Below are 25,397 nucleotides of genomic sequence, written 5' to 3'. Positions count from 1 at the left end.
GGCTCCAATTAGCAGTGTGTTGCTGTGCCAGTATAGGGCTACAGAACCGCATTATTCCTGTGTATGTGCACAGGTCCGGGCCGTCTCCACAGCCTGCACCGAGCTCGTCAGTGGCAGCTCCGGGCCGTGTACTGCAGTTGTGACCCGCCGCTCCAGTCCGCACTTTCCTGCCGCCCGGCCCCCTCCTGTGAGCGCTCTCCCGGCAGCGGCGGGCGGGCAGCGCGTCACACGGAACAGCCAGTTGTTTAAAAATCCTTCTAGAACGGTTTCAAATCCCCCCTCCTCCTCCCCCTCCCAGCTCCGAGGAAAGGAGAAGAAGGAGGTGGAGGAGGAGGCAGCGGCAGCCTGTGTGCGCCGCTCCGAGCCCGTCCTGCTGAGGAGGCGGAGGGAGGACGGGAGGGAGGGAGGGGAAGAGCATGTCTATCACACTGGTTGCCATGGCGAAGGGGTGGGGCCGGCCGCCGGGCGGGCCTATCAGGGTGGGCGCTGCTGGTGTCGCCATGGTGACGGGGTTGTTCCTGGGGAGGCTGTGATCGGTTGACAGGTGTGTGACAATCGGAGCTTTCTGCAAGCATGTACGCCAAAGGCAAGAGTAACAGCGTACCGTCCGACAGCCAGGCCAGGGAGAAGTAAGTGCGCTCACCGGGGACGGTGCGGGGACCGGGGGACAGGCCGGGGATCCCAAACTTCTCCCCTCCTGGGTGGGAGGACGGCGCGGTCACCGGTGCCGGGAAAGTAAGTTTGGGGCAGAGAGGTGAGAGCCGGAGTGCGCAGCCCGCCGCCGGCCTCCATCAGCCCGGACACTGCTACCTGCTCACCGGCGGCTGCTCCGCTCTCGGCAGAGTGGCGGCCGCTGGAAAACTTTTGTCGCAGGGGAAAAAAGGCTGAAATGATTGAATTGTCGCTGAAAGCTGCGCCGTCCCCGAGTGTCCGTGCGATCTGATAGTGCGCGACATTTAATGCATGCGACATCTGCCCAGAATTGTCCTTAAGGATCCTGATGGCCAGCAGCAGAAGTTTCCCCGAGCGCCGTGTGCTGCGGTCCCGGAGCGGAGTGACATTACCTGCCCCATCCGGCTGTACCAGCAGCGAGCGGAGCCTGGTGGGGATGCCGAGGGCAGGGCTGCCAACAGCGAGCAGTAGCTGGCACCTGGCCCCGGCCTCTGCCCACCAGCCTCCCATTCCCCACATGTGCAGCTGCTACCCTGCCCCTTCTGGGGGGTGAATCTGCCCCTTCTGGGAGGGGGGGGGGGGATTGTGCCCCTTCTGTGAGTGATTGTGCCCCTCCTGGGGGGGGGGGCGATTGTGCCCCTTCTGTTGGTGTTTGTGCCCCTTCAGTTGGTGTTTGTGCCCCATCTGGGGGGAGGGTGTTTGTGCCTCTTCTGGGGGTGTTTGTGCCTCTTCTGGGGGTGATTGTGCCCCTTCTGTGAGTGATTGTGCCCCTCCTGGGGGGGGGGCGATTGTGCCCCTTCTGTTGGTGTTTGTGCCCCATCTGGGGGGAGGGTGTTTGTGCCTCTTCTGGGGGTGTTTGTGCCTCTTCTGGGGGTGTTTGTGCCCCATCTGGGGGGAGGGTGTTTGTGCCTCTTCTGGGGGTGTTTGTGCCTCTTCTGGGGGTGTTTGTGCCTCTTCTGGGGGTGTTTGTGCCCCATCTGGGGGGAGGGTGTTTGTGCCTCTTCTGGGGGGAGGGTGTTTGTGCCCCTTCTGTGGGTGATTGTGCCCCTTCTGGGGTCACTCTGCAGGGCTGTCTTGTTCTTGTCCATTTCCTGCCTCGTCCTCCTGCGCTCAGTAATTCTGTGATGTTAGACCCCATTATGTGCAGTGGGGTCTCCTGCGTCCCTGCAGTCAGTGTATAGACAGCAGCGCACATGACTGTGTCCCGTCCTGCCTGCTCACTTGCATCAGGCAGGACCCTGCTACCTGGAAACCATCAGCGGTCTCGCCAGCGCCCCAGGACTCATTGGTACATGCGTTATGTGTGAAGGTGATGGCATATTTCTAGTATATTGCCTTACTATTGGTGGGACCCCTCCTGTTCTGTGACCCCCTTGTAAGTCTTCCCCCGCACAGGACCACCTGCCATGCAGAACTGCAGCACAAGCTCCATTCAGATACATGCAGTTACACAAGTGGACCAACTACCTTGCTTATGGTTTCTAGTAAGTGACCTGTTATTCATGTACCAAGAGCAGCCATTGCCTGATATTCCTGAAATGACTGGGTCCAGGGGCCACAGATCTGCAGCGCCTTCATGCTCCTCGTTATTCAGGACCTCCTCGCACATCCTAGCCGTGTGCTGTCCCTTTAAGAGCTGGTTATAGCCCCGATCAATGCCTTAGGCTATATTCACACTTTGCGGATTTCACTGCGGATCCGCAGCGGATTTGACCGCTGCGGATCTGCAGCAGTTTCCCATGGGTTTACAGTACAATGTAAACCTATGGGAAACAAAAAACGCAGTGCACATGCTGCGGAAAAAACCGCGCGGAAACGCTGCGGATTACATTCCGCAGCATGTCACTTCTTTTCTGCGGATTTTCACCTGCTCCAATAGAAAACTGCAGATGAAAATCCGCAGAAGAAACCGCAGTAAAAACCGCGATAAATCCGCAGTAAAAACCGCGACGGGTTTTCACTGCGGATTTGGGAATTCTGCTGCGGAAAAATCCGCAGTGGAATCTGCATAGTGTGAACATAGCCTTACCCTAGATCTTAGGATGTTTCTTCTCCCCACTAACCTTTCCTTGGGGGATTGTTTTCGCTGATGTACTGGAGAGCGGCCCCCTGAACCCGGTGTGTCGGAGCTGTGGCTGGGGTCCGCCTCACCCCCATCCTGCACATAGGTGTGTCTGAGGTGTGAATACCCCTTTAGTTATTTTCTCCTAACATTTGGAGGAGTAGTGATGAAGTTAGAAGTACGAGTCCTTTGGCTTTTCTGAATTTGTGCCCATTTTTGCTGAAGTGACAACCGGAAGTGCGGCCATTACTGCCGATCGCTTTCCAATTTGCTTCTCAGCGACGGTTGGTAGAACTGTTATTTTGCTATTGATGAATCACACTGAGAAAATGATAGTCGGAGCCGTCAGGACTCTGTGTGCCGCCGTGCGTGCCCCGCACACGCCGCTCTGACTTGTGAATGACCCATAAGGAAACGGACGTGACCACTGCGGATCAAAGAAGTGACATCTGTGAGGAAATCCGAACGATCAGGGGTTTGGTTCAGGAGTTCTGTGTGAGAGGTGTCTGTCGCCCTCACATCGGCCACTTCACCCCCATGGGGGGCTACTACCCGTACCTGCAGTGTAGAAGGGTCCTCAGTGCCCCCGTCACCGGGCCAATGGTGGGTGCCCAGTGCTTACCCCTCTACATGCCGACAGCACTCCCTGCCCAGTGTATGATCTGAATCCCCGGCCCTGTGCACACACATATTGGAGTAGGCCCCCTCTCCCGCTCTCCTGTCTGCAGCCATCACTTGCCCCTGGGTGCTGCAGACAGGAGAGAGCGATGGCCGCGCGCCTGCGCTGATTCTGGGGGAGTTCTATAGCTGCTAAGTCCCCTATCATAGACGTAGCATTAGTTTAGTTTTGACAGGGAAGACCCCCTTTTAACAAAAATGGGTCCCCTGTCATGGACCATCATCTGTTGGCCACAGCGAATAGTAGTCATAAAAGGTGGCACCATAACATTCACATGGCAGCCTGTAATGGGAGCAGTGGGATGCCATATTGCCCCAGTGAATTCTCAGGTCTCAGTACTGGTTGTCTTCGGGGATTGAGGCTGGCAATGAACAGTAAAGGGGTGAACCGGGACTTTGGCTTTTTTTGCGCTGGGTGTAAGGACTTCCGGGCAGGTTCTGCCCTGTGTCCTCTCTGCCGGTGACTCCTGTTTGCTATCACCTCACGTCAGCTTCTTCTCTTCTGCTCGGTTTTGTCAATGGTCGCTTCCAATGTTCTGCTGATTGATAGCCGGCTCCTCGCTGCCTAAATTATCTCCCCACCAGCAAAAGAACTGGGAGATTGAACACCAGCCGCCCAGTCCGTATGTCCCCCGATATCTGTAAGGCTGGATCGGCGGGTGCCATAGCCAGTATATGAGCGGCCATTTCTCCCCTCCTAATATTGGCAGCTTCTGTGACTTTTATCTTATGTGTATGGGGCTGTTAGTCTTACAGAAAGTGATTGGTTTATAGCAAACTGTTATTTGTGGAGAACTCCGTATTATTCTCTTAACAGAAGAATAATTCATGTATGTAGTTTTTATTAGATTATTTAAAGTTTTTTTTTTTTAAAGCCCAATTGAAGATATTACTATTTTTGATATATTCTCATTTCCGCTGTTTTATACATAGTACATCTTCCAGGAGACCATTTATTATTTTTGTATATATCTATAGTTTGCCTTTTCCCTTCTCTCCAGCACTGCTGATGAAATCTTTTAGTTTCCAGCACAATTTGTAGTTGCACGTGGAGCAATTTGTCACTTGTCACAATGGCTGATCCAGGCGCCATCAGATAGATCTAATATGGGTCCGTCCGCTCGGCATTGCTTCACTATTACTACAGCACATGGCGCAAAAAAAAAAAAAAAACCACACGCTCCACAGACCATCTCAGAGACTGCACTAAATAAAAACTAGAATAAACGATTGGTGCTGCCGAAATGCAGTCATTTATTTTGTATATTTCTTACTTTGGTTTACCTGTAGCTTTATTATCCGACTTGAATTAACAGTGAACTATTCTGTATGTAATGAACATACGTTACACTTTTTTTTTTTTTTTTGCAAAGTTGTGAAGCTGAAGATTGAAAATTAAATATTAAGGCATCTAATGACTTTCCATGTACAGTTAGGTCCATATATATTTGGACAGAGACAACATTTTTCCCTTTAAGGCTATGTGCACACATTTCTGCCCCATTCCTGCATCACTTGGCAGGTAAGGCTTCTTTCACACTAGCGTCGGAATCTCCCCGTCGCAATGCGTCGGGGAGAGATTCCGACGCTAGCGTTTGCTGCATTGCACAATGGAGGCAGCGGATGCATTTTTCCGGCGCATCCGCTGCCCCATTGTAAGGTGCGGGGAGGTGGGGGCGGAGTTCCGGCCGCGCATGCGTGGTCGGAAAAAGCGGTCCGTCGGGAGAAAAAAACGTTACATGCAGGGTTTTTTTCTCCTGACGGTCCGCCAAAGCACGACGCATTCGGCGCAAGACGGATGCGAAGTGTGCAAATCCGTCGCAAATGTGTCGTCAATAGAAGTGTATGGGGAAAAAACGCATCCTGCAAGCACTTTTGCAGGATGCGTTTTTTCTGCAAAACGACGCATTGTGACGGATTTACAAAAAACGCTAGTGTGAAAGTAGCCTAAAACGCACTTTTTGCCTCCAACTTTAAATAATTTGAGTGAAGTAAATGGTGAAAAACTCGGGCAAAAACGCACAGAAAAATGACACGCTTCAGATGATATTCTGCACCAAATCTGCAAGACACAAACAAGCATCGTGTGCGTGAGACGTCAGGTTTCTCCTTCACTTTGCTGGCATCAGGTTTCACTAACATCGCGTGGCGAAAACGCAACGTGTGCACACGGCCTAAGGCTTTGTTCCCATGAGGAGCTTCTGACGCTGCAGAATTTATGCGCCTATTATTTGCATGAGGTTACTTGCGCTTTTAATCACATTTTTGATGCTACGCTTTTTGGTGTCATGCCTTACAGTTTCTGATACCTCCAGGTATTTGGCTTTGAGAAAACTTCATTGATACTTAGGTGCGATTTACGTCCGGTTTTGATGGGCTTCTGCCATGGAAACACAATAAAAATACATGTACAAATTATCCAGGCGGATCTTCCACATCTACGGTAATACAAGTCTGTGGGGAAAGTCTTCACAGCAAGAGAAACCGATCAGAAACTTGCATCGCAGATCAGTTTACGTGGAGTAAAATAAAAAATAAAAAAAGGAAAACCACCAATAAAGTAGTCAGACATGTTCAAAATGTCCAAGAATGTTCCCAGAAAGATCTGTGTCCACTGTAATGAACGTGTGTGAGCGGCTGTAACAGCCAATATGGGCAAAACCGCGCACCGCTGCGTCCACGGATTAAACACTCGCTGGGTGATCACTTCAGTGGTCGATCCAATAACCAACTTCAATCTCAGGAACGACCACCTTACAAACACTGCAGCAGCTTGGCAATTTACTAATTTCTCTGGATACATAGCTACAGTCATGGCCAAAAGTATTAACACCCCTGCAATTCTGTCAGATAATACTCAGTTTCTTCCTGAAAATGATTGCAAACACAAATTCTTTGGTATTATTATCTTTATTTAATTTGTCTTAAATTAAAAAACACAAAAAGAATTGTCCTAAAGCCAAATTGGATATAATCCCACACCAAACATAAAAAAGGGGGTGGACAAAAGTATTGGCACTGTTCGAAAAATCATGTGATGCTTCTCTAATTTGTGTAATTAACAGCACCTGTAACTTACCTGTGGCACCTAACAGGTGTTGGCAATAACTAAATCACACTTGCAGCCAGTTGACATGGATTAAAGTTGACTCAACCTCTGTCCTGTGTCCTTGTGTGTACCACATTGAGCATGGAGAAAAGAAAGAAGACCAAAGAACTGTCTGAGGACTTGAGAAACCAAATTGTGAGGAAGCATGAGCAATCTCAAGGCTACAAGTACATCTCCAAAGACCTGAATGTTCCTGTGTCTACCGTGTGCAGTGTCATCAAGAAGTTTAAAGCCCATGGCACTGTGGCTAACCTCCCTAGATGTAGACGGAAAAGAAAAATTGACAAGAGATTTCAACGCAAGATTGTGCGGATGTTGGATAAACAACCTCGACTAACATCCAAACAAGTTCAAGCTGCCCTGCAGTCCGAGGGTACAACAGTGTCAACCCGTATTATCCGTCGGCGTCTGAATGAAAAGGGACTGTATGGTAGGAGACCCAGGAAGACCCTACTTCTTACCCCGAGACATAAAAAAACCAGGCTGGAGTTTGTCAAAACTTACCTAAAAAAGCCTAAACATTTTGGAAGAATGTTCTCTGGTCAGATGAGACAAAAGTAGAGCTTTTTGGGCAAAGGCATCAACATAGAGTTTACAGGAGAAAAAAAGAGGCATTCAAAGAAAAGAACACGGTCCCTACAGCCAAACATGGCGGAGGTTCCCTGATGTTTTGGGGTTGCTTTGCTGCCTCTGGCACTGGACTGCTTGACCGTGTGCATGGCATTATGAAGTCTGAAGACTACCAACAAATTTTGCAGCATAATGTAGGGCCCAGTGTGAGAAAGCTGGGTCTCCCTCAGAGGTCATGGGTCTTCCAGCAGGACAATGACCCAAAACACACTTCAAAAAGCACTAGAAAATTGTTTGAGAGAAAGCACTGGAGACTTCTAAGGTGGCCAGCAACGAGTCCAGACCTGAATCCCATAAAACACCTGTGGAGAGATCTAAAAATGGCAGTTTGGAGAAGGCACCCTTCAAATATCAGGGACCTGGAGCAGTTTGCTAAAGAAGAATGGTCTAAAATTCCAGCAGAGCATTGTAAGAAACTCATTGATGGTTACCGGAAGCAGTTGGTCGCAGTTATTTTGGCTAAAGGTTGTGCAACCAAGTATTAGGCTGAGGGTGCCAATACTTTTGTCTGGCCCATTTTTGGAGTTTTGTGTGAAATGATCAATGTTTTGCTTTTTGCTTCATTCTCTTTTGTGTTTTTTTCATTTAAAACAAATTAAATGAAGTTAATAATACCAAATAATCTGTGTTTGCAATCATTTTCAGGAAGAAATGAGTATTATCTGACAGAATTGCAGGGGTGTCCATACTTTTGACCATAACTGTATGTCCATATATATTTGGACAGAGACAACATTTTTCTAATTTTGGTTATAGACATTACCACAATGAATTTTAAACAAAACAATTCAGATGCAGTTGAAGTTCAGACTTTCAGCTTTCATTTGAGGGTATCGGATGAAGGGTTTAGGAGTTTCAGCTCCTTAACATGTGCCACCCTGTTTTTGTCTCTGTCCAAATATATATGGATGTAACCATGTATCCAGAGAAATTAGTAAATTGCCAAGCTGCTGCAGTGTTTGTAAGGTGGTCGTTCCTGAGATTGAAGTTGGTTAGTGGATCGACCACTGAAGTGATCACCCAGCGAGTGTTTAATCCGTGGACGCAGCGGTGCGCGGTTTGGCTCATATTGGCTGTTACAGCCGCTCACACATGTTCACTACAGCAGACACAGATCTTTCTGGGAACATTCTTGGACATTTTGAACATGTCTGACTACTTTATTGGTGGTTTTCCTGTTTTTATTTTTATTTTTTATTTTACTCCAAGTAAACTGATCTGCGATGCAAGTTTCTGATCGGTTTCTCTTGCTGTGAAGACTTTCCCCACAGACTTGTATTACCGTAGATGTGGAAGATCCGCCTGGATAATTTGTACATGTATTTTTATTGTGTTTCCATGGCAGAAGCCCATCAAAACCGGACGTAAATCGCACCTAAGTATCAATGAAGTTTTCTCAAAGCCAAATACCTGGAGGTATCAGAAACTCTAAGGCATGACACCAAAAAGCGTAGCATCAAAAATGTGATTAAAAGCGCAAGTAACCTCATGCAAATAATAGGCGCATAAATTCTGCAGCGTCAGAAGCTCCTGATGGGAACAAAGCCTTAGGCCGTGTGCACACGTTGCGTTTTCGCCACGCGATGTTATTGAAACCTGATGCCAGCAAAGGGAAGGAGAAACCTGACGTCTCACGCACACGATGGTGCAGAATATCATCTGAAGCGTGTCATTTCTCTGTGCGCTTTTGCCCGAGTTTTTCACCATTTTCTTCACTCAAATTATTTAAAGTTGCAGGCAAAAATGTGCGTTTTACCTGCCAAGTGAAGCAGGAATGGGGCAGAAATGTGTGCATTCCTTTACCCAATGTGTGCTCATAGCCTTAAAGGGAACCTGCCGGGAGATTAATGCTGCACAAGCCGTGGGCCGCAATATCCTGACCATCTGTATAAAACACTCGGCCCCTATGAGGTTGAACGTGGGGTCTTTTTATGACTTTGTGCAAAATCAGAAATGGATTTATCTTTGGTCTTAACTGTGTTTGTGACTCTTTAGCACAGGAACTTGTAAGTTTTACAAAATAGCACCAAAATATCTAGCATTCAAAAAATCGCTCCGGAGGGATCACTGCAGTACATGCGCAGTCCATTTTCCAGGTTTTACAGTGTGAATTGGGCTTGATGGTCCTGTGACATCAGATAGAAGATTCATGTGACAAATATACGGTAATTGTTTTCGCCCTTCCCCGCTGTTCTTAGAATCCCCCCGACTGCCTATCTGATCCTCAGCGATGCCGCACTGATATTTGTAGTACTCCTTATGTGATGTACCTGCTGTATTATGTTTTCCTCGGTGTTAGCCCAGTCTGCCCCTCATTGTCCACAGGACCGCATACATCGATACCCTCCATCACTTGAATGGGAGCGCTTCCTTCAGATTGATTCTAGATAGTGTTTTCTGCTGAATTACCTCATGAGATCATAAATCTTTCCCGCATGTAGGTAAGACTTCAAGTGCTACAAATGGTGACAGTAGTAATGGAGAGGACGGTGATAAAATCACCATTAAGAGGCGAGACAATGATACAAACACTTTACTACCTGCCCTGATCACTCCTGAACCGAAATCCCCCAACACATAGTGAGGTACAGCAGGACGGGTGGTCTTCAGAGGTAAAAATAGCCTGTAAACATCCACCACTTATTGAGGCTTATTGCCTCTGTGAAGCCCCTCATACACAATAGCTAGCCGAATATTCGGCGGACCCTCCTCCTCTGTTGTCAGACTCCTCTTGTCACTGAGAACTAAAGGTTTGCCAGGCTGTAATCATTATCTACCTGACATTATCTGTTGGGGACCCCCACAGGCATTAACCTGCTGGCCTATATTGGGGGGGTTCGGCCGTTGTTAGATTTAGGCTACTTTCACACATCAGGTTTTCAATGTCAGGCTAAATCCGGCTAATTTTCAAAAAACCGGATCAGGCGAATGTTGCTGCCGGATCCAGTTTTTTTCCCATAGACTTGTATTAGTGCCGGATTGCATCGGATGACATTGCGTTTCGTCTGGTTTTCGCTGGATCTGGCAAATCTACCGCTTCCGGTTTCTTGAAAAAACGTCCATAGCAACATTTTTTGTCTCCGGCGTAAAAGCCGGAAGGTGCCGGATCCAGAAAAGGGGGATCCGGCGGCCTGATCCGGTTTTTTTTAAACTGAGCATGCTCCCAATTTTTTTTTTTTTTTTTATCCAATAATCTAAATATGCTAGCCGGATTCGTCAAAAAAACGGATCCGTTGCATCAGTTTTTCACAGTCTGCGCCAGATCCAGTTTTTCCAACATTCGCTGGATTTAGCCTGACACTGAAAACCTGATGTGTGAAAGTAGCCTTATATGTATGTGGGGCCTTATGTGTGGCTGTTACCTGCAAAGAAGGTAAAAAATATTCTGAAAGATGGAATGGAAAATAAGGCAACTACATGTGGAAATGCGAAGTAAGGAGTGAACTTCCACATGGTTTTCTAGAGAAATCCACTTTAGGAATCAGGTATTTTTTTTTTTTTTAACCTGGTTTTCAGACCTGACATGGCTTTTCAAGGTTTTTTAAATTTTTTTTTTTTTTTTAACTTGATCCTTATCTAGTTTGAGGCTGATTTTCCGAGAAAACATCACCTTTTTTTCTTTATACCTCACGTGTTTCCCATTGGAATAATTAACCAGCATATTCCTAGAGTATTTAATCTGTTTTTACTGTTGATTTTTGGAGAGGATCCGCTTCAAAACGACATGAGAATTCTGTGTGACCGTACCCCACGGGACCCGATCCTGATATGAGGAGCGATAGCACAATATGACGCTGGGGCTCTAGGGTGGTCTGTCGTTCCTGTTCTTACTCTAAAGGATTCATTCAAACAACTTTCGGTCCAAGTGCTGTTCCTAAAAAAAAAAAAACCAAACCAATGGACCTCACTCGTAGCAAAACTATTCAATGAGGCAGTACAGATGAGCGTTTTTTTTTTTTTTTGGTGTTTTTTTCCTGACCGGATCTGTTTGGGGGAAAAATGGCATCATACACGAGGTTATTTCGTAAATCGGATGATACTCGCCCATTCAAGTCTATACGTGCACAAAAAAAAACCAAAACAAAATCGATGCCACTTGGCGCCACACTATCGCATCCGATTTTTACGAATGCATTGCAATTCTGGAACATAGTAAACTATAAATGGTCCTGTAAACTATTAATATATTCTACTGTAAGAAAAAAAAAAAAAAATAAAAAAAATAAAGGCTGGCACACATGACAAGTGAGAAAAGAATTGTCTAAGTTTTCTGGACAAAGCTCTTGACAATTTTTTTTTATACGTTTGTATGACCCCGACCCAACAGAAATTAGCACTGTTCCGGTAATGCTGTCTAAGCCTATGTAACGTATGTACTGCACAGAGTTATAGCCTGCAGTGCTGTAGTTTAAAGTATGGAGGAGAAGAGCAGCCACATGTTCTGGAAGGTGATGGTCCATCTCTGACTCCTATTAGAAAGTGCAAGCGCTTGGATGCTGAGTGTTGTTATTGTGGAAATCACATGTATGAGGCCGGAGACAGTCCTGTTATAGCTGCCGCTCGGTACGTTCTCACCATTTCTGAGCTCTTCCATTGGGAATGTTTTCTACTATCCTCTATGGGGATCTATTCCCAATATTAGTGAGGGACAAAACATGAACTATAAATGTCACTGCTGCTGTGCACCTCTTTACATAGAATTGCCATCCATACCAGACCTCTTCATCCTTCGCCTTGCTGGAAGAACCGGTTCCTAGTAATCCAGTCCATTTATGTGACCCAGGAGTTTGACTTCTAAACAAATAGTCCTGACAAGTTAATAATTACCAGTGGCAAATACTTGGCATACCCTCTGAATAGAAGACACTCTTCAGTTTACTACTTGTGGCTTCCAATGACAGCTTGGCATTCAGTAACATCACCACGTTTGTGTCTGATGTGTATTCAGTGAGGTGTCTGATCTTCTGCCTCTGATTTATTAGTTTGCGAAGGGATGGGCATAAATAAACTTAAAAGCGTCCTTATGTTAAGGAGGTCCTTTCCTCAAATGTTTCATGGTGAAGTAGATACAGGATGTTATAATGGCTGCACAGTGGAATAAAATATTTAGTTTTGTTTTTAATCTTGCCTCTCCGTTGCGGAGATGTCGACAATCAAAGCATTTCGTACTTAATGAGTTAACACAAGTTATCAGATAGTTTTCACTGGGGGCGTGTACTTTGTATCCTTGCAGGAGTCTGACCAATCATAAGCAGGAAGCAAAACAGCAGAAAAGAACACGCCCCCACCATAGCTTAGAGCAGGTTTATCAGTGAGATGTAATGATACAGCTCTGATCTCCTGGTCTAACCTCCTGCATGATTAGAAATCACTGATGAACACCTTTTAAATAAGATCCGGTCCAACATGAAAAATTTGTTGAAATGTCCTCGTCAAGCGATCAATCTGAGCCTTCCAAAGATATTTCCCATGCAGCAGTCAGTTATTGAATTGCAATAAATGGACTTTTAAAAAGTTGTGTGCACGTTGGACAAGCCTCTGTTGTCCTTGCTCTATTGTTCTAGCTTCCTATGTGTAACCATAACCCTAGAGGTCACAGCCTTTTACTACAGGGACAACACAGGTGCGTGTCATTTCTCCAGACCACCGGGGCTGAATACCTGGTTACACACAAGGCCCACATCCAGTCTATTTTACTAGCAGAGACCATCCCAGAAGACCAAGGTCTGAAACTTGGATTAGGCTGTAAACTGTGTATCAGGGTGGCTGACAATAATTGAAGGAATGAAGACAATAGACTGAAACATTGTGACATTTTATTAGGCTACTTTCACACTAGCGTTTTCTGCAATCCGTCACAATGCGTCGTTTTGCAGAAAAAAAATGCATCCTGCAAAAGTGCTTGCAGGATGCGTTTTTTCCCCATAGACTTGTATTGACGACGCATTTGCGACAGATTGCCACACGTCGCGTCCGTCGAGCGACGGATGCATTGTGCTTCTGCGGACCGTCGGGAGCAAAAAACGCTACATGTAACGTTTTTTGCTCCTGATGGACCGCTTTTTCCGACCGCGCATGCGTGGCCGGAACTCCGCCCCCACCTCCCCTCACCTTGCAATGGGGCAGCGGATGCGCCGGAGAAATGCATCCGCTGCCTCCATTGTGCAATGCGCTAAACGCTAGCGTTGGAATCTCTCCCCGACGCATTGCGACGGGGAGATTCCGACGCTAGTGTGAAAGTAGCCTTAATTGGGTTTCTGCCATTTGTGGAATTAGTAAATCAAACTGCACTTATCCTTCCTGAGTCCAATGTCGGCTCTTCACTGCTGCCCTTTCTCTGTTGTTTCGCTGCAGCAGTGGCATCACGTGGACAGCACTGTAGCCAGCTAAGTGGCTCATGTCGTCCACATGGTCGGAGCTGCTGAGGACAGCGATTGGCTGCAGCGTTGTCGACGTGATGTCATTGCAGCAGGGGGGAACTCGTTTTTGGACCTGTTTATGGCTATGTTCACACGTTGTGTTTTTGCTTTTTTCTGCAGGCAAAACCTGCTCTCTTGGCAGTAAAGAAGCTGCTTGCAAAAAAATCAGATTTTGCTGCGATTTTCAGGATCCCACATTTCAGCTTTGCTTCCACCACGGAAGCATGAAAACAAGTCAGAAATGTAAACCATATGTGAAACCATCCATATTTGGAAAAAGGGCAATTTGATCAAATTATTTAGTGGAAAAAGATTTTTATGTCTGAAGAAATAGTGACTATTCTAAACAAAACAGTTCATATGAGTTTATGAAAAAATACACAGTTGCAAATGCAACAGGGGTGTTGGCAGAGGAGGCCACTATTTACTTTTAGGCTATGTGCACACGTTCAGGAATTCATGCAGAAAATTCCTGAGAATTCCGGACATTTTCTGCATGAAATCCGCAAGAAAACCGCATGCGTTTTTGCCGCGGTTTTGACGCGGTTTTTTCCGGACACTTCACAATGCATTTTGGAGTGGGAAATCCGCAAAAAAAACGCAAAAAGATAGAGCATGTCTGGATTTTGTGCGGTATGCGTTTTTTATGCGGAAAATAACGCATCATGTGCACAAAACATGCGGAATTCATTCTAAATGATGGGATGCTTGTTGTATGCGGTTTTTGTGCGGTTTTATAGCGTTTTTATCGGGAAAAAACCGCAACGTGTGAACACAGCCTTACACTTTGGTCAGCCCTTGAATTGGTCAGGCATTGTTCAATTTCACACCTTGGTCAGCCAATGTTTACTGCAACTTCCTAATATACATGGTGACATTACTAGTTTAATTACCGTAAATTATACTGATACTAATTGCCATTATCGGGTGAGGAGACCAAGACGTTATGGTTTAAATTTGGGAAAATCACAAAAATAAATGGGTTTCACATACTTTTTTTTTTTTTCTCACTAAAAACACAGCAAAGCCTGGTATTTCTGTTCTTTTGCACTTAATCATCGCTTTCTATGGGTGAAAAAAATGCTGCAAAAACACTGAAAGAAGTGACAGTGTAGTTTTAAAAAACGCAGCAGTTTTCCCAAACATCCAGGGAAAAAAACCTAATTTCTGGAATTTCGTAGCTTTTGCTGCTATTGTAAGACACAGTTTTTAATTTGCATAAAAATAAAGCACAAAAAAATGCAACGTGTGAACATAGCCTAAAAGCAGCTCAACTTTATTGAAGTGAACAGGCATTGATAACACAACCTGTGGACAGATGGGGGTGCTGTTTAAAAAAGTTTGCTGCCATGCATTGTTCATCAGTCTGTGTGGTTCCCCGATATGAGGGGACAGTGCCCCCAATGATACCTGGCACATACAGCTGATGTACTTGAGTGCCCGCTGCTTTTAATGATCCAATGGGTAAACTTATGTTGTCACCAGACGACATAGGTCGGTGACGCTGTTTGCCAATATCGCACACAAGGAAAGATTGGAAACGAGTAAAACTCCACCCAGATCTCACGTTGTCATGGAAACAATCTGTGCGAGCAAGAATGACAGTATTTCACATAGTAACTCTGAAAAATGTCTCTCTGCCCGTGTAGTAGTGTCAAGAAGCTGCTTCTAATTTTACCTCCTGTGACACCAAATTGACACATGTATTTCCAGTCACACACATTCTTCATTTTGGACCCTCCCGCCCCACCCCTTTAACCTCACTGATCAGGCACCACCCTTGCTCCTCACATGGCCCTGCTCCGTCTTAGCCTTTCTCTCCTAGAGCCATAATCATGGCCGCTATGTGCATTCTCCATTGTTCCTTTTATGGATATATTTTCCAAGAAAAAAAGTAACGATTGGCAACGTAACAGAAGCAAAAAACCAGTGACGTGCGAGCAGAGGCTGGCTCGATGTGTGATGGAACGTTCTGCCACTTCCTGACACACATGGTGGCTTTATCCTACCATTGCAACATCTCTGCTTGATGTCAGTGACACGCAATCCTTTAGTTGTAGTTTCTGGGGCTAGTTGCATGTGGTGCTGGTCCACAGTTCGTTACGCGGACACATGGTTCATGGCGCTGTAAGTGCTACTATTGTACAAATCTTGAGCCCTAGTAGTGGTGTTACTCCTTAGCCCCATTGTTTCTCTAAGGGCTTGTTTTTCACTTGCGAGGAACACGTCCGTGTCTCGCATGTGGAAACGAAGCTCTGGCGCCGGCACTCCGGAGCGGAGCGTGCGGCTCCATGTGTTGCTATGCGGCCGCACGCTCCACTCCCAAGTGCCGGCGCCAGAGCTTCGTTTCCACGTGCGAGACACGGATGTGTTTCTCACAAGCGAAAACAAGCCTTAAGGTTTAGATACAAACCCAGACACAATCCAAAGAAGAAAAGTCTTTCAGCCGTAGTACAGATTAAGGCCACATGCACACTGTCAGTATTTTACCTCAGTATTTGTAAGCCAAAACCAGGAGTGGGTGATAAATGCAGAAGTGGTGACGTGTTTCTATTACACTTTCCTCTGATTGTTCCACTCCTGGTTTTGGCTACTGAGGTAAAATACTGACCGTGTGAACATGGCCTATAAGGTAAACTTTATTCCAGCACATTTAAAAGGATCAAGCGGTTTCAAGGATAGTTCTCATTCCTGGATCCACGAATAAGGACTGAAACGCGTAGGAAAAGGGTTATACTTAAAACTGTTTGATCCTTGTAAATATTCTGGAATAAAGTTTCCCTTTTTAATCTGGAGGACTTTTCTTTGGATTTCGTCGCACCATATCCGGCAGATTTGGTTTCCTCCGTGCTGAGACTCCCATAATAGCCTCCACAAGTGAGCTGTTTTATTTATCGATATCATTGTTAAGACCAGACACAGCCCTGTGGACAAGCGTTTAACTGTTTAAAGGGGTTTTCCAAAAAAATAAACTCTATAAAGAAATTCCTTTTTATTTAAAAAATCAGACTCTTTTAGTCTTCTGAGGTAATCCGTATCGTACATTATAATGGCTGCTGTCTTGTTACATGGTCAGAAAACTGTCCTAGCTTGATATCGGAGAGGATCCTGTGAGCATGTGCAGGTCACCGCAGCGGAGCTTCTGCTGCACATGCTCCATTGGAATGCAATCCAATCTTTGGCTGATGTCTGGCCCATAGAAGTCTACAGACATGAACACAGCACTTTCTCACCAGTCGTTTGTGCTGCTTGACTTTCTTTTCTGTCTTTGCGATTTCTTTCACTAGCACTATGTTATGTAAGGTTTCCGTTCTCTTTTTTGTTTGCCTCTCTAGAGTCCATTTCCCATTTAGTCGTTGTGTTCGCCGCCTTTAGGACTGATTTCCAGGTTTAGACATCCACGTTACTTCTTTACTGATGAGGGTCTCTCTTGATTTATAATTCCAGTTGTACTGTTACTATGGTGTTTTACTTAAAGGGCTTGTCCAATACATTGAAGGCCTATCCGATCTGTGGGGGTACGACGTATCGCATCCCTTCCGATCAGCTGTTCCCAGTGCTGGTGGCTGGCAGATGTGACCAGTTCTGGAGCTGCACATCGAAGCACCGTCCTCTGTACAGTGGCCGCAGTGGGGCACTGAAGATACACCCTAATTAATCTGAATAGGGTCAGAAGTGCAGTACCCAGCCACGGCCATTATACAGTTGATGGAGCTGTGCAGCACATGTGCCCGCCTCCGGCACTGGGAGCTGCGGATGTGCCTGATGTCCCACCCCCAACAATCTGAGAGTGATGACCTGTCCTGAGGGTAGACCCATCAGTATAAACATAGCAGAGAATGCCTTTAACAATATAGTGGTTGTGATGTTTATTAATGTCCATGATATTTCAAAACTATTTTTATACAAGTGTTCTTAATAATTCTGTGACATGATTTATGCAATAGTTGTATGTAATTATCATTTTATATAGGAAGGTGTCAAAATATTGTGTTTTTTTTTTTATATTGTGAGGCAGTGACTGGTGTTACGTATGAGGGTCGCTGTGTGTTCCCCCCCCCAGGATGCGCATTGAGGCCATGGGAATGCATTGCAGTCACAGGCGTAGCAAAGCAGAATTCTGCTATTCTGGTTGCAAAGCAGAATAAAAGTGAGTGTAGGTATTGGACATGCTGGTTGTGCCAAGGCAGATTTAGGGAAAACCTATTCTCTGCTTTTGTGTTTTGAAACAGACTTCAGATGGTAGTGGTGCAGTCCGTTTCATTCCTGGCCGGGGTTTCCATGTGGCTGAAGGCCACAGGTTGCTTGTAAAAACCTCTGAAGCAGAGGGTTGGGTGTGTTAGGGTCAGGGTCAGTCTGGTGTTTGGAGGAGTACAGAACAGAAGGCTCTGCAGCGCTCTCCACCTGTGTGAGGCAACACAGGACAGCGGAGCCAAACAGCCAAAGGCCTGGCACCCACAGCGGTCCAGTCGTCCACGGCAACTGGTCTCAGAGGTGGACTAGCATGTTTATTGGCTGCAAACTGGAGGATATGGTTCCCAGCTGCAATCCGGAGGATATCGTGTAAGTGTAGTTCTGCGAATTGAACATTAACTTGGCGGTCCAGTTGCCCATGGCAACTGGTCACGAAGGTGGACTGGCGTGTTTATTGGTTGCAATCCAGAGGATATGGTTCCCGGCTGTGATCCGGAGAATATCGTGTGCTGTGTTTTTGTGAGTCGAACAGTAAAGAGACGTTTTGCTTTGAACTTTGCTGGGTCACTGCCTCATCACTGCACAGTGAGGATACCGCTGCACTACAATATTTATAAGATGAGTAATGCAATTAGTAATAATTGTTTTTGTGTACATGCATTATACTACACTTCTCCTAAAACTAAATGTACACCTAAAGGGTATCTCTACTTTCAAGTAACTTTTCAGAATAAGCTACCCTCTGTGAGAGCATGAGGAGGAATAATACTACTTTTGACTGTTATATGAATTTTATCCTTTATTTTCACCAGTTTTTTTATGCATAATGCATAACACAGTGCGGGGCGGGGATTCCAAAGGTGGCTGGCTGCAATGCTCGCGCAGGCGCAGTCAGCAAGCCTGGCTGGGGCGTCAGACGGCCAGAGCTTACTGCGTCTGCGCAGCACAGCAGTACACTGCGCAGGCGCCGGTTTTGAAACATACACAGCGTTGAGGGGGCGGCGCCGAAAGTGCATTAAGATTGGAGTGACGGCAGAGGAGCGGTTAGAGCTGGGGAGTGAGGACCCGCCTCCCTGGCTAGAGACAGGAATTGTGGCTAAGTATAAAAACGCTTTATATGGGGTATACTTGAACCTAAAACTAAAAGAGCCACCTTGTTAGAATGCAGCATTACTGCTGCACAAGGTGGCTCTTTTAGTTTATAACGGCTGGAGGGGGTGACAGTGGCCCTTTAAGACCCACATCCGTATGCCACAACCTGTGTACGTCTTCTGGGGGTGTAGTCGTTCTGAGTGGTTCCTTCCCCCTCTATGCTGGTGCTTTTACATTCCCCTGTAAACAGTTTTTTCCTCTGTTTTGATCTTATTTGCTTTCGCTTTCTATTTAATTTAGATGTAAACTGAAGCCTCTCCAAGTATTACTGAGGCCTAAAATTGTAAAGACCTCCATCTGTTCTTCTGCACCTCATTCTAGAAAGCCCTGATGTTTCTACACTGTGTACTTGTTATATCTCTTCACTTCAGTGCTATGAAGCCGTCATGGCTCTTGTTTAATGGCACATAGTTAAAAATCCACCCCTCCTCCATCGTTATCTTTATTACTTGGAGCCGGAGTCCGAGGAGGGAATTTTAAAGAGGATCTATCACAAATGTACTTATTTTTTTAATGAATGATTTTTAATTCTGATTGTATATTTATATGATACTATTGTGTATGTATACGTGTATGTGAGGAAATCCACACAAATAAAAAAAAATATATATATTATATATATATATATTATATATTCCCTAAGTATAGGGGAAAAAAAACGCATGCGTTTTTTGCGCTAAAACGCAAAAAAAAAACAAACGCAAATGTGAAACCAGCCTAAGCGCTTGTTCTCAAGTCGCATTTTTGCCACATATTTCCCATGTTTTTCCTTTCAAGTGTTTTTTACTGTATCGGTAAAGTGAATGCGATTTCTGTAATCTTATGCCCAAGCTACTTATGTTTTCCTTGCAGATTTGATGCAGTTTCACTTCTGTGGCATGTCAATTCTTTCAGCGTTTTTCACCCATTCAGTTGAATGAGACAAAAAAATTGCATAAAAAAAGCTGCAAAATTACACATACCGTATTTTATAGATCATTTTTCCTACCAAGAAACCCATTTCTGGTGCACATACCCTTACACAGAGCACACTTGGCAGACGCAGGCCATGCGATCATTGACCCTATCTCGTATGCTGTGGCCGCACCACTATGTGCGCCCGGTGTCATGTGCAGCTCACAGCTACTGTATGTGACTATGTGAGCCAGGCTGTCACATGGAGTGTTCGGTTGGCAGCTGTCTCGGCCGTCTCTCCCATACACAGGAGCGCTCCTGTGTTCTCTGAGAGAGCCGCTGCCGATGACGGTTGAAAATCGAACATGACTTTGCCTTAACGCCCCACGACCATCATTTGTCTGGAACCCTCATACACAGACTGTCGGCCAAACCTGTTCTCTGCCGCTTTGGCCGACCTTAGTCTAGATGTATATGATGGGAATTTAGGATACATTTCACTCACTTCTCCTCGATTATAGACGTTCAGCCTGTAAAACACCTGGGGAAGCAAATGTAACTTTCGTTACAGCTTGGTAATGAAATCCAATTTTCAGGGGAGTTCTTCCTCAGATGGCGTGACACTCCCCAGGATGACCCTCAGGGCTCTCGCCAAACAGCCAGATAATGACCTCCTGCTACCATGACCGTCACAGGAACAAAAAGCCAATGCATGTTTATCTCCTGAGGAATGGCCTCCAGGTTAGGGAATTCTGGTGTGCGCCCGTGTCTTCCTATTTCTACACAGAGAAGGTTTCATTTCCTTACTGACAAATAAGAAAAACGAGAGGTCACTATGAAGTGGGGTTTACTGAGCACTGGCAAACTCAAAAGAGCAAACATAGCCGAGAATCTTTTAGCACCTTTTTTTTTATCAGTGCCGTGACATAACAGTTATAGCTGTCTGAACTATTGAGGGTGTAATGTGGGTTAATTGGTTATTTATCGTCTCAAGTTTAGACTACGCTGCTAGTGAACGATCACCAATGGGCTTCATGATAGTCTGCCGTTTAATAGCATGTTGAGAGCAAAACTACTAAGGGTAGTACCCTGTGAAGCTCCCCTTTAATATTCAAATACAAAAATTAGAGCATATCAATCACAAAAGATAGCAAAATAATGAAAAAGAGTATACTTTAATAGTAGAAATTAAATAATACCATACAATCAGTTACAAATATTAGAGCAAAAGTATCAAAACAGAGCTATCTGAAACAGGGTGCAGGTGCACCAGTAAAAAGTGTCACACTACAGACATTAGATGTGGGAAAGAGCATTAAAAAAAGTCAGAATAATCCCCTTTATAAAACTGTATATACAAGTGAAGTGACAGGGCATCATTCAATATTAAAGGGGATAAGGCTCATTCCTACAAAAAGAGGAATAGTAATGTAAATATCCCAAACTTTAAATAGTTCAATGACCAAATAGTAAGTAGTGAAAGGCCGGTGTTCCCATTAGTTACTCTTACCCATATCAATGTCCATTGATGAAGACATGCGCCCCTACGCGCGTTTCGCTTTTGTCTTCCTCGGGGGCCAAGGAAGGGTTTATTCTGACTTTTTTTTTAAAGCTCTTTCCCACATCTAATGTCTGTGGTGTGACACTTTTTACTGGTGCACCTGCATCCTGTATTCAGATAGCTCTGTTTTGATACTTTTGCTCTAGTATTCGTAACTGATTGTATGGATACAAAGAATTGGAGAACATACAAAAGCCATGCAGACATTGCCCTTTGGTCGAATCCTAAGCCAGGAACCAATAAGACTTGTAAATACCTTGGTGTTTTTTATCTGTGGTTAATTTTATTTTTTTCTACCATTAATACTGGTGTCTTTTTATGAACCAAAAGTGGCTTTGTGGGTGGCTTTCTCAGTTATAAGGGCTTGGGTGTGACTGGTGCTAGAGATAATCCTAAAGATTTGCAGAACCCTGGTCCCACAGCTGGATCAGTAGTTTTTTCCTGCTGGACCAGAGCCTTGTGGACCTTCTACCTGCTGGAATCCCCAGGTCCTCTTATTATTTGTAGGTGTGGCACGACGTCATCGATGTACACGCATTACATTGCAGCAGACCTCCTAATCAGAAGATGTGCTGAGGATTCCGGCAAGTAGGAAGATGTTTATAAGGCCCTGGCCTGGTGGCCATGGACTTTCTATGTGGCCGCTGGACCTGGGTACTGCACATCTTTTTTATCATCTGTAGGTGATACTCCTATACCTCTGCACCTGTATACTCGCTACGTGGCTGCTGTCCGCTCTTCCCTGCATGGAAGAGATGTTCCAGTAATGTAGATGGTGGTATGTTCAGACCCACCTCAGCCGGGGATGGGATAACTGGTCATTTCTGTTGCTGGCAAGTAGAGACCAATGGGTACCGGGTGTCGGAACAGGAGTTTGCCGACTCGGTCAGGGTGTTACTTATCCTTTTATTTTTTTATACAAGTCTGAGTCCTGTTAAAAGTATTTTGTATCCCTCAATGAATATCTTTAACAGGCAATGAATGTTTCATGGTGTGTATTGCATAGACTGTAAGTAGTCTCCATGTTGCCTGTAACTTTGTTCATTGCCTTCTATAGTAAAACTTTCTTGAGTATCATGGTCTTGGTTTGGGGAAGGGAAGTCTAACCCGCTGACCTCCTTGCGCTTACCTCCTTGCGGATGTCATGTAAATCAACAGCTGACAAATAAGGGACAAACTACTTTGAAGTCTCCAAAGGAAGAGGAAACTGATGGGATTATCAGCCATCCATCATGTTCCTTGCTTCTGACCACTGTTTTATGCCATGCCTGCCGTTTAACCATTTGGCTGCTGGGTGCTTGTACAATATATTGATATTACGGTGCATGCTCCCAGTCTTTGTGAGTGGAGCACATCGAGGCTCTATTCGCTCCTGGTGTGTACATTCATTGTATGTATTGGGGGTTATTTCCAGCACGCTGAAAGTACCGTATCTAAAGACCCTCCTAGACTGCTTCCCTATAAATTGGACTACCAACATAAAAAATGTTCTGCCATGGGGCCAATGTATGATGTGAGGTATACAGTAACATAGCTCAGGCCTTCACGTTGGGGTGATTTCTTTGCTTTTTTTTTTTCTTTTCCATTTTTACTTCTTGAAAACTGTCTATTAAATCTGTCCTTTTTGGGTTGCATAACGTGTTTTCCCAATTTAGATATTTACCGTATGCCATGGGATATGCCATAAATGGCTCTTAATTGTCAGTTCTGTCTCTGGGGTCCGCACCTATGTGGCTCCTCAGACCCGCCTGGCTTGGTGGCCGCCAGCACTTTCTATTAGCTCGTTTGACATTTATGGCTTATTACGAGGGAAGGAGATAAATAATAACTACCGGTAAGTAGGGAACTGCCCCATTAATAGATCATGGAGGAATCTTTGTACTTGACACGTTTCATTGGATGTTATACCAGGTGAATAGCAGTCCGGGCCAGCGATAATAATAATAATTTTTATTTATATAGCGCCAACATATTCCGCAGCACTTTACAATTAAGCCGGGACATGCACAGACAATAAATTCAATACAAGTTAAAGGGAACCTGTCACCCCCAAAATGGAAATTGAGCTAAGCCCACCGGCATCAGGGGCTTATCTACAGCATTCTGGAATGTTGTAGATAAGCCCCCAATGTAACATAGTAACATAGTAACATAGTTAGTAAGGCCAAAAAAAGACATTTGTCCATCCAGTTCAGCCTAGATTCCATCATAATAAATCCCCAGATCTACGTCCTTCTACAGAACCTAATAATTGTATGATACAATATTGTTCTGCTCCAGGAAGACATCCAGGCCTCTCTTGAACCCCTCGACTGAGTTCGCCATCACCACCTCCTCAGGCAAGCAATTCCAGATTCTCACTGCCCTAACAGTAAAGAATCCTCTTCTATGTTGGTGGAAAAACCTTCTCTCCTCCAGACGCAAAGAATGCCCCCTTGTGCCCGTCACCTTCCTTGGTATAAACAGATCCTCAGCGAGATATTTGTATTGTCCCCTTATAAACTTATACATGGTTATTAGATCGCCCCTCAGTCGTCTTTTTTCTAGACTAAATAATCCTAATTTCGCTAATCTATCTGGGTATTGTAGTTCTCCCATCCCCTTTATTAATTTTGTTGCCCTCCTTTGTACTCTCTCTAGTTCCATTATATCCTTCCTGAGCACCGGTGCCCAAAACTGGACACAGTACTCCATGTGCGGTCTAACTAGGGATTTGTACAGAGGCAGTATAATGCTCTCATCATGTGTATCCAGACCTCTTTTAATGCACCCCGTGATCCTGTTTGCCTTGGCAGCTGCTGCCTGGCACTGGCTGCTCCAGGTAAGTTTATCATTAACTAGGATCCCCAAGTCCTTCTCCCTGTCAGATTTACCCAGTGGTTTCCCATTCAGTGTGTAATGGTGATATTGATTCCTTCTTCCCATGTGTATAACCTTACATTTATCATTGTTAAACCTCATCTGCCACCTTTCAGCCCAAGTTTCCAACTTATCCAGATCCATCTGTAGCAGAATACTATCTTCTCTTGTATTAACTGCTTTACATAGTTTTGTATCATCTGCAAATATCGATATTTTACTGTGTGAACCTTCTACCAGATCATTAATGAATATGTTGAAGAGAACAGGTCCCAATACCGACCCCTGCGGTACCCCACTGGTCACAGCGATCCAGTTAGAGACTATACCATTTATAACCACCCTCTGCTTTCTATCACTAAGCCAGTTACTAACCCATTTACACACATTTTCCCCCAGACCAAGCATTCTCATTTTGTGTACCAACCTCTTGTGCGGCACGGTATCAAACGCTTTGGAAAAATCGAGATATACCACGTCCAATGACTCACCGTTGTCCAGCCTATAGCTTACCTCTTCATAAAAACTGATTAGATTGGTTTGACAGGAGCGATTTCTCATAAACCCATGCTGATATGGAGTTAAACAGTTATTCTCATTGAGATAATCCAGAATAACATCCCTCAGAAACCCTTCAAATATTTTACCAACAATAGAGGTTAGACTTACTGGCCTATAATTTCCAGGTTCACTTTTAGAGCCCTTTTTGAATATTGGCACCACATTTGCTATGCGCCAATCCTGCGGAACAGACCCTGTCGCTATAGAGTCCCTAAAAATAAGAAATAATGGTTTATCTATTACATTACTTAGTTCTCTTAGTACTCGTGGGTGTATGCCATCCGGACCCGGAGATTTATCTATTTTAATCTTATTTAGCCGGTTTCGCACCTCTTCTTGGGTTAGATTGGTGACCCTTAATATAGGGTTTTCATTGTTTCTTGGGATTTCACCTAGCATTTCATTTTCCACCGTGAATACCGTGGAGAAGAAGGTGTTTAATATGTTAGCTTTTTCCTCGTCATCTACAACCATTCTTTCCTCACTATTTTTTAAGGGGCCTACATTTTCAGTTTTTATTCTTTTACTATTGATATAGTTGAAGAACAGTTTGGGATTAGTTTTACTCTCCTTAGCAATGTGCTTCTCTGAATCCTGAAAGATGAG

At 45.0% G+C, this 25,397-nt stretch overlaps 1 protein-coding gene across 2 annotated transcripts in view; it reads left to right on the top strand.

The window, feature by feature from the left end:
• The first annotated feature begins 486 nt into the window (after nt 1–486).
• SSBP2 (single stranded DNA binding protein 2) overlaps nt 487–25,397 on the top strand; it is a 224,007-nt gene continuing 199,096 nt past the window's right edge. For both annotated transcript variants that reach the window (XM_069751142.1, XM_069751132.1), the window contains exon 1: nt 487–629. In XM_069751142.1, coding sequence (XP_069607243.1) covers nt 574–629 — 56 coding nt within the window. In that variant the 5' untranslated portion in view covers nt 487–573. The remainder of the gene's footprint in view (nt 630–25,397) is intronic.

This window comes from Ranitomeya imitator, chromosome 1 (genome assembly GCF_032444005.1).
Source record: "Ranitomeya imitator isolate aRanImi1 chromosome 1, aRanImi1.pri, whole genome shotgun sequence".
Classification (NCBI taxonomy): Eukaryota; Metazoa; Chordata; class Amphibia; order Anura; family Dendrobatidae; genus Ranitomeya; species Ranitomeya imitator.
The sequence above is the reverse complement of the archived record's forward strand: the minus strand, read 5'-3'. Positions and strand labels throughout refer to the sequence as shown.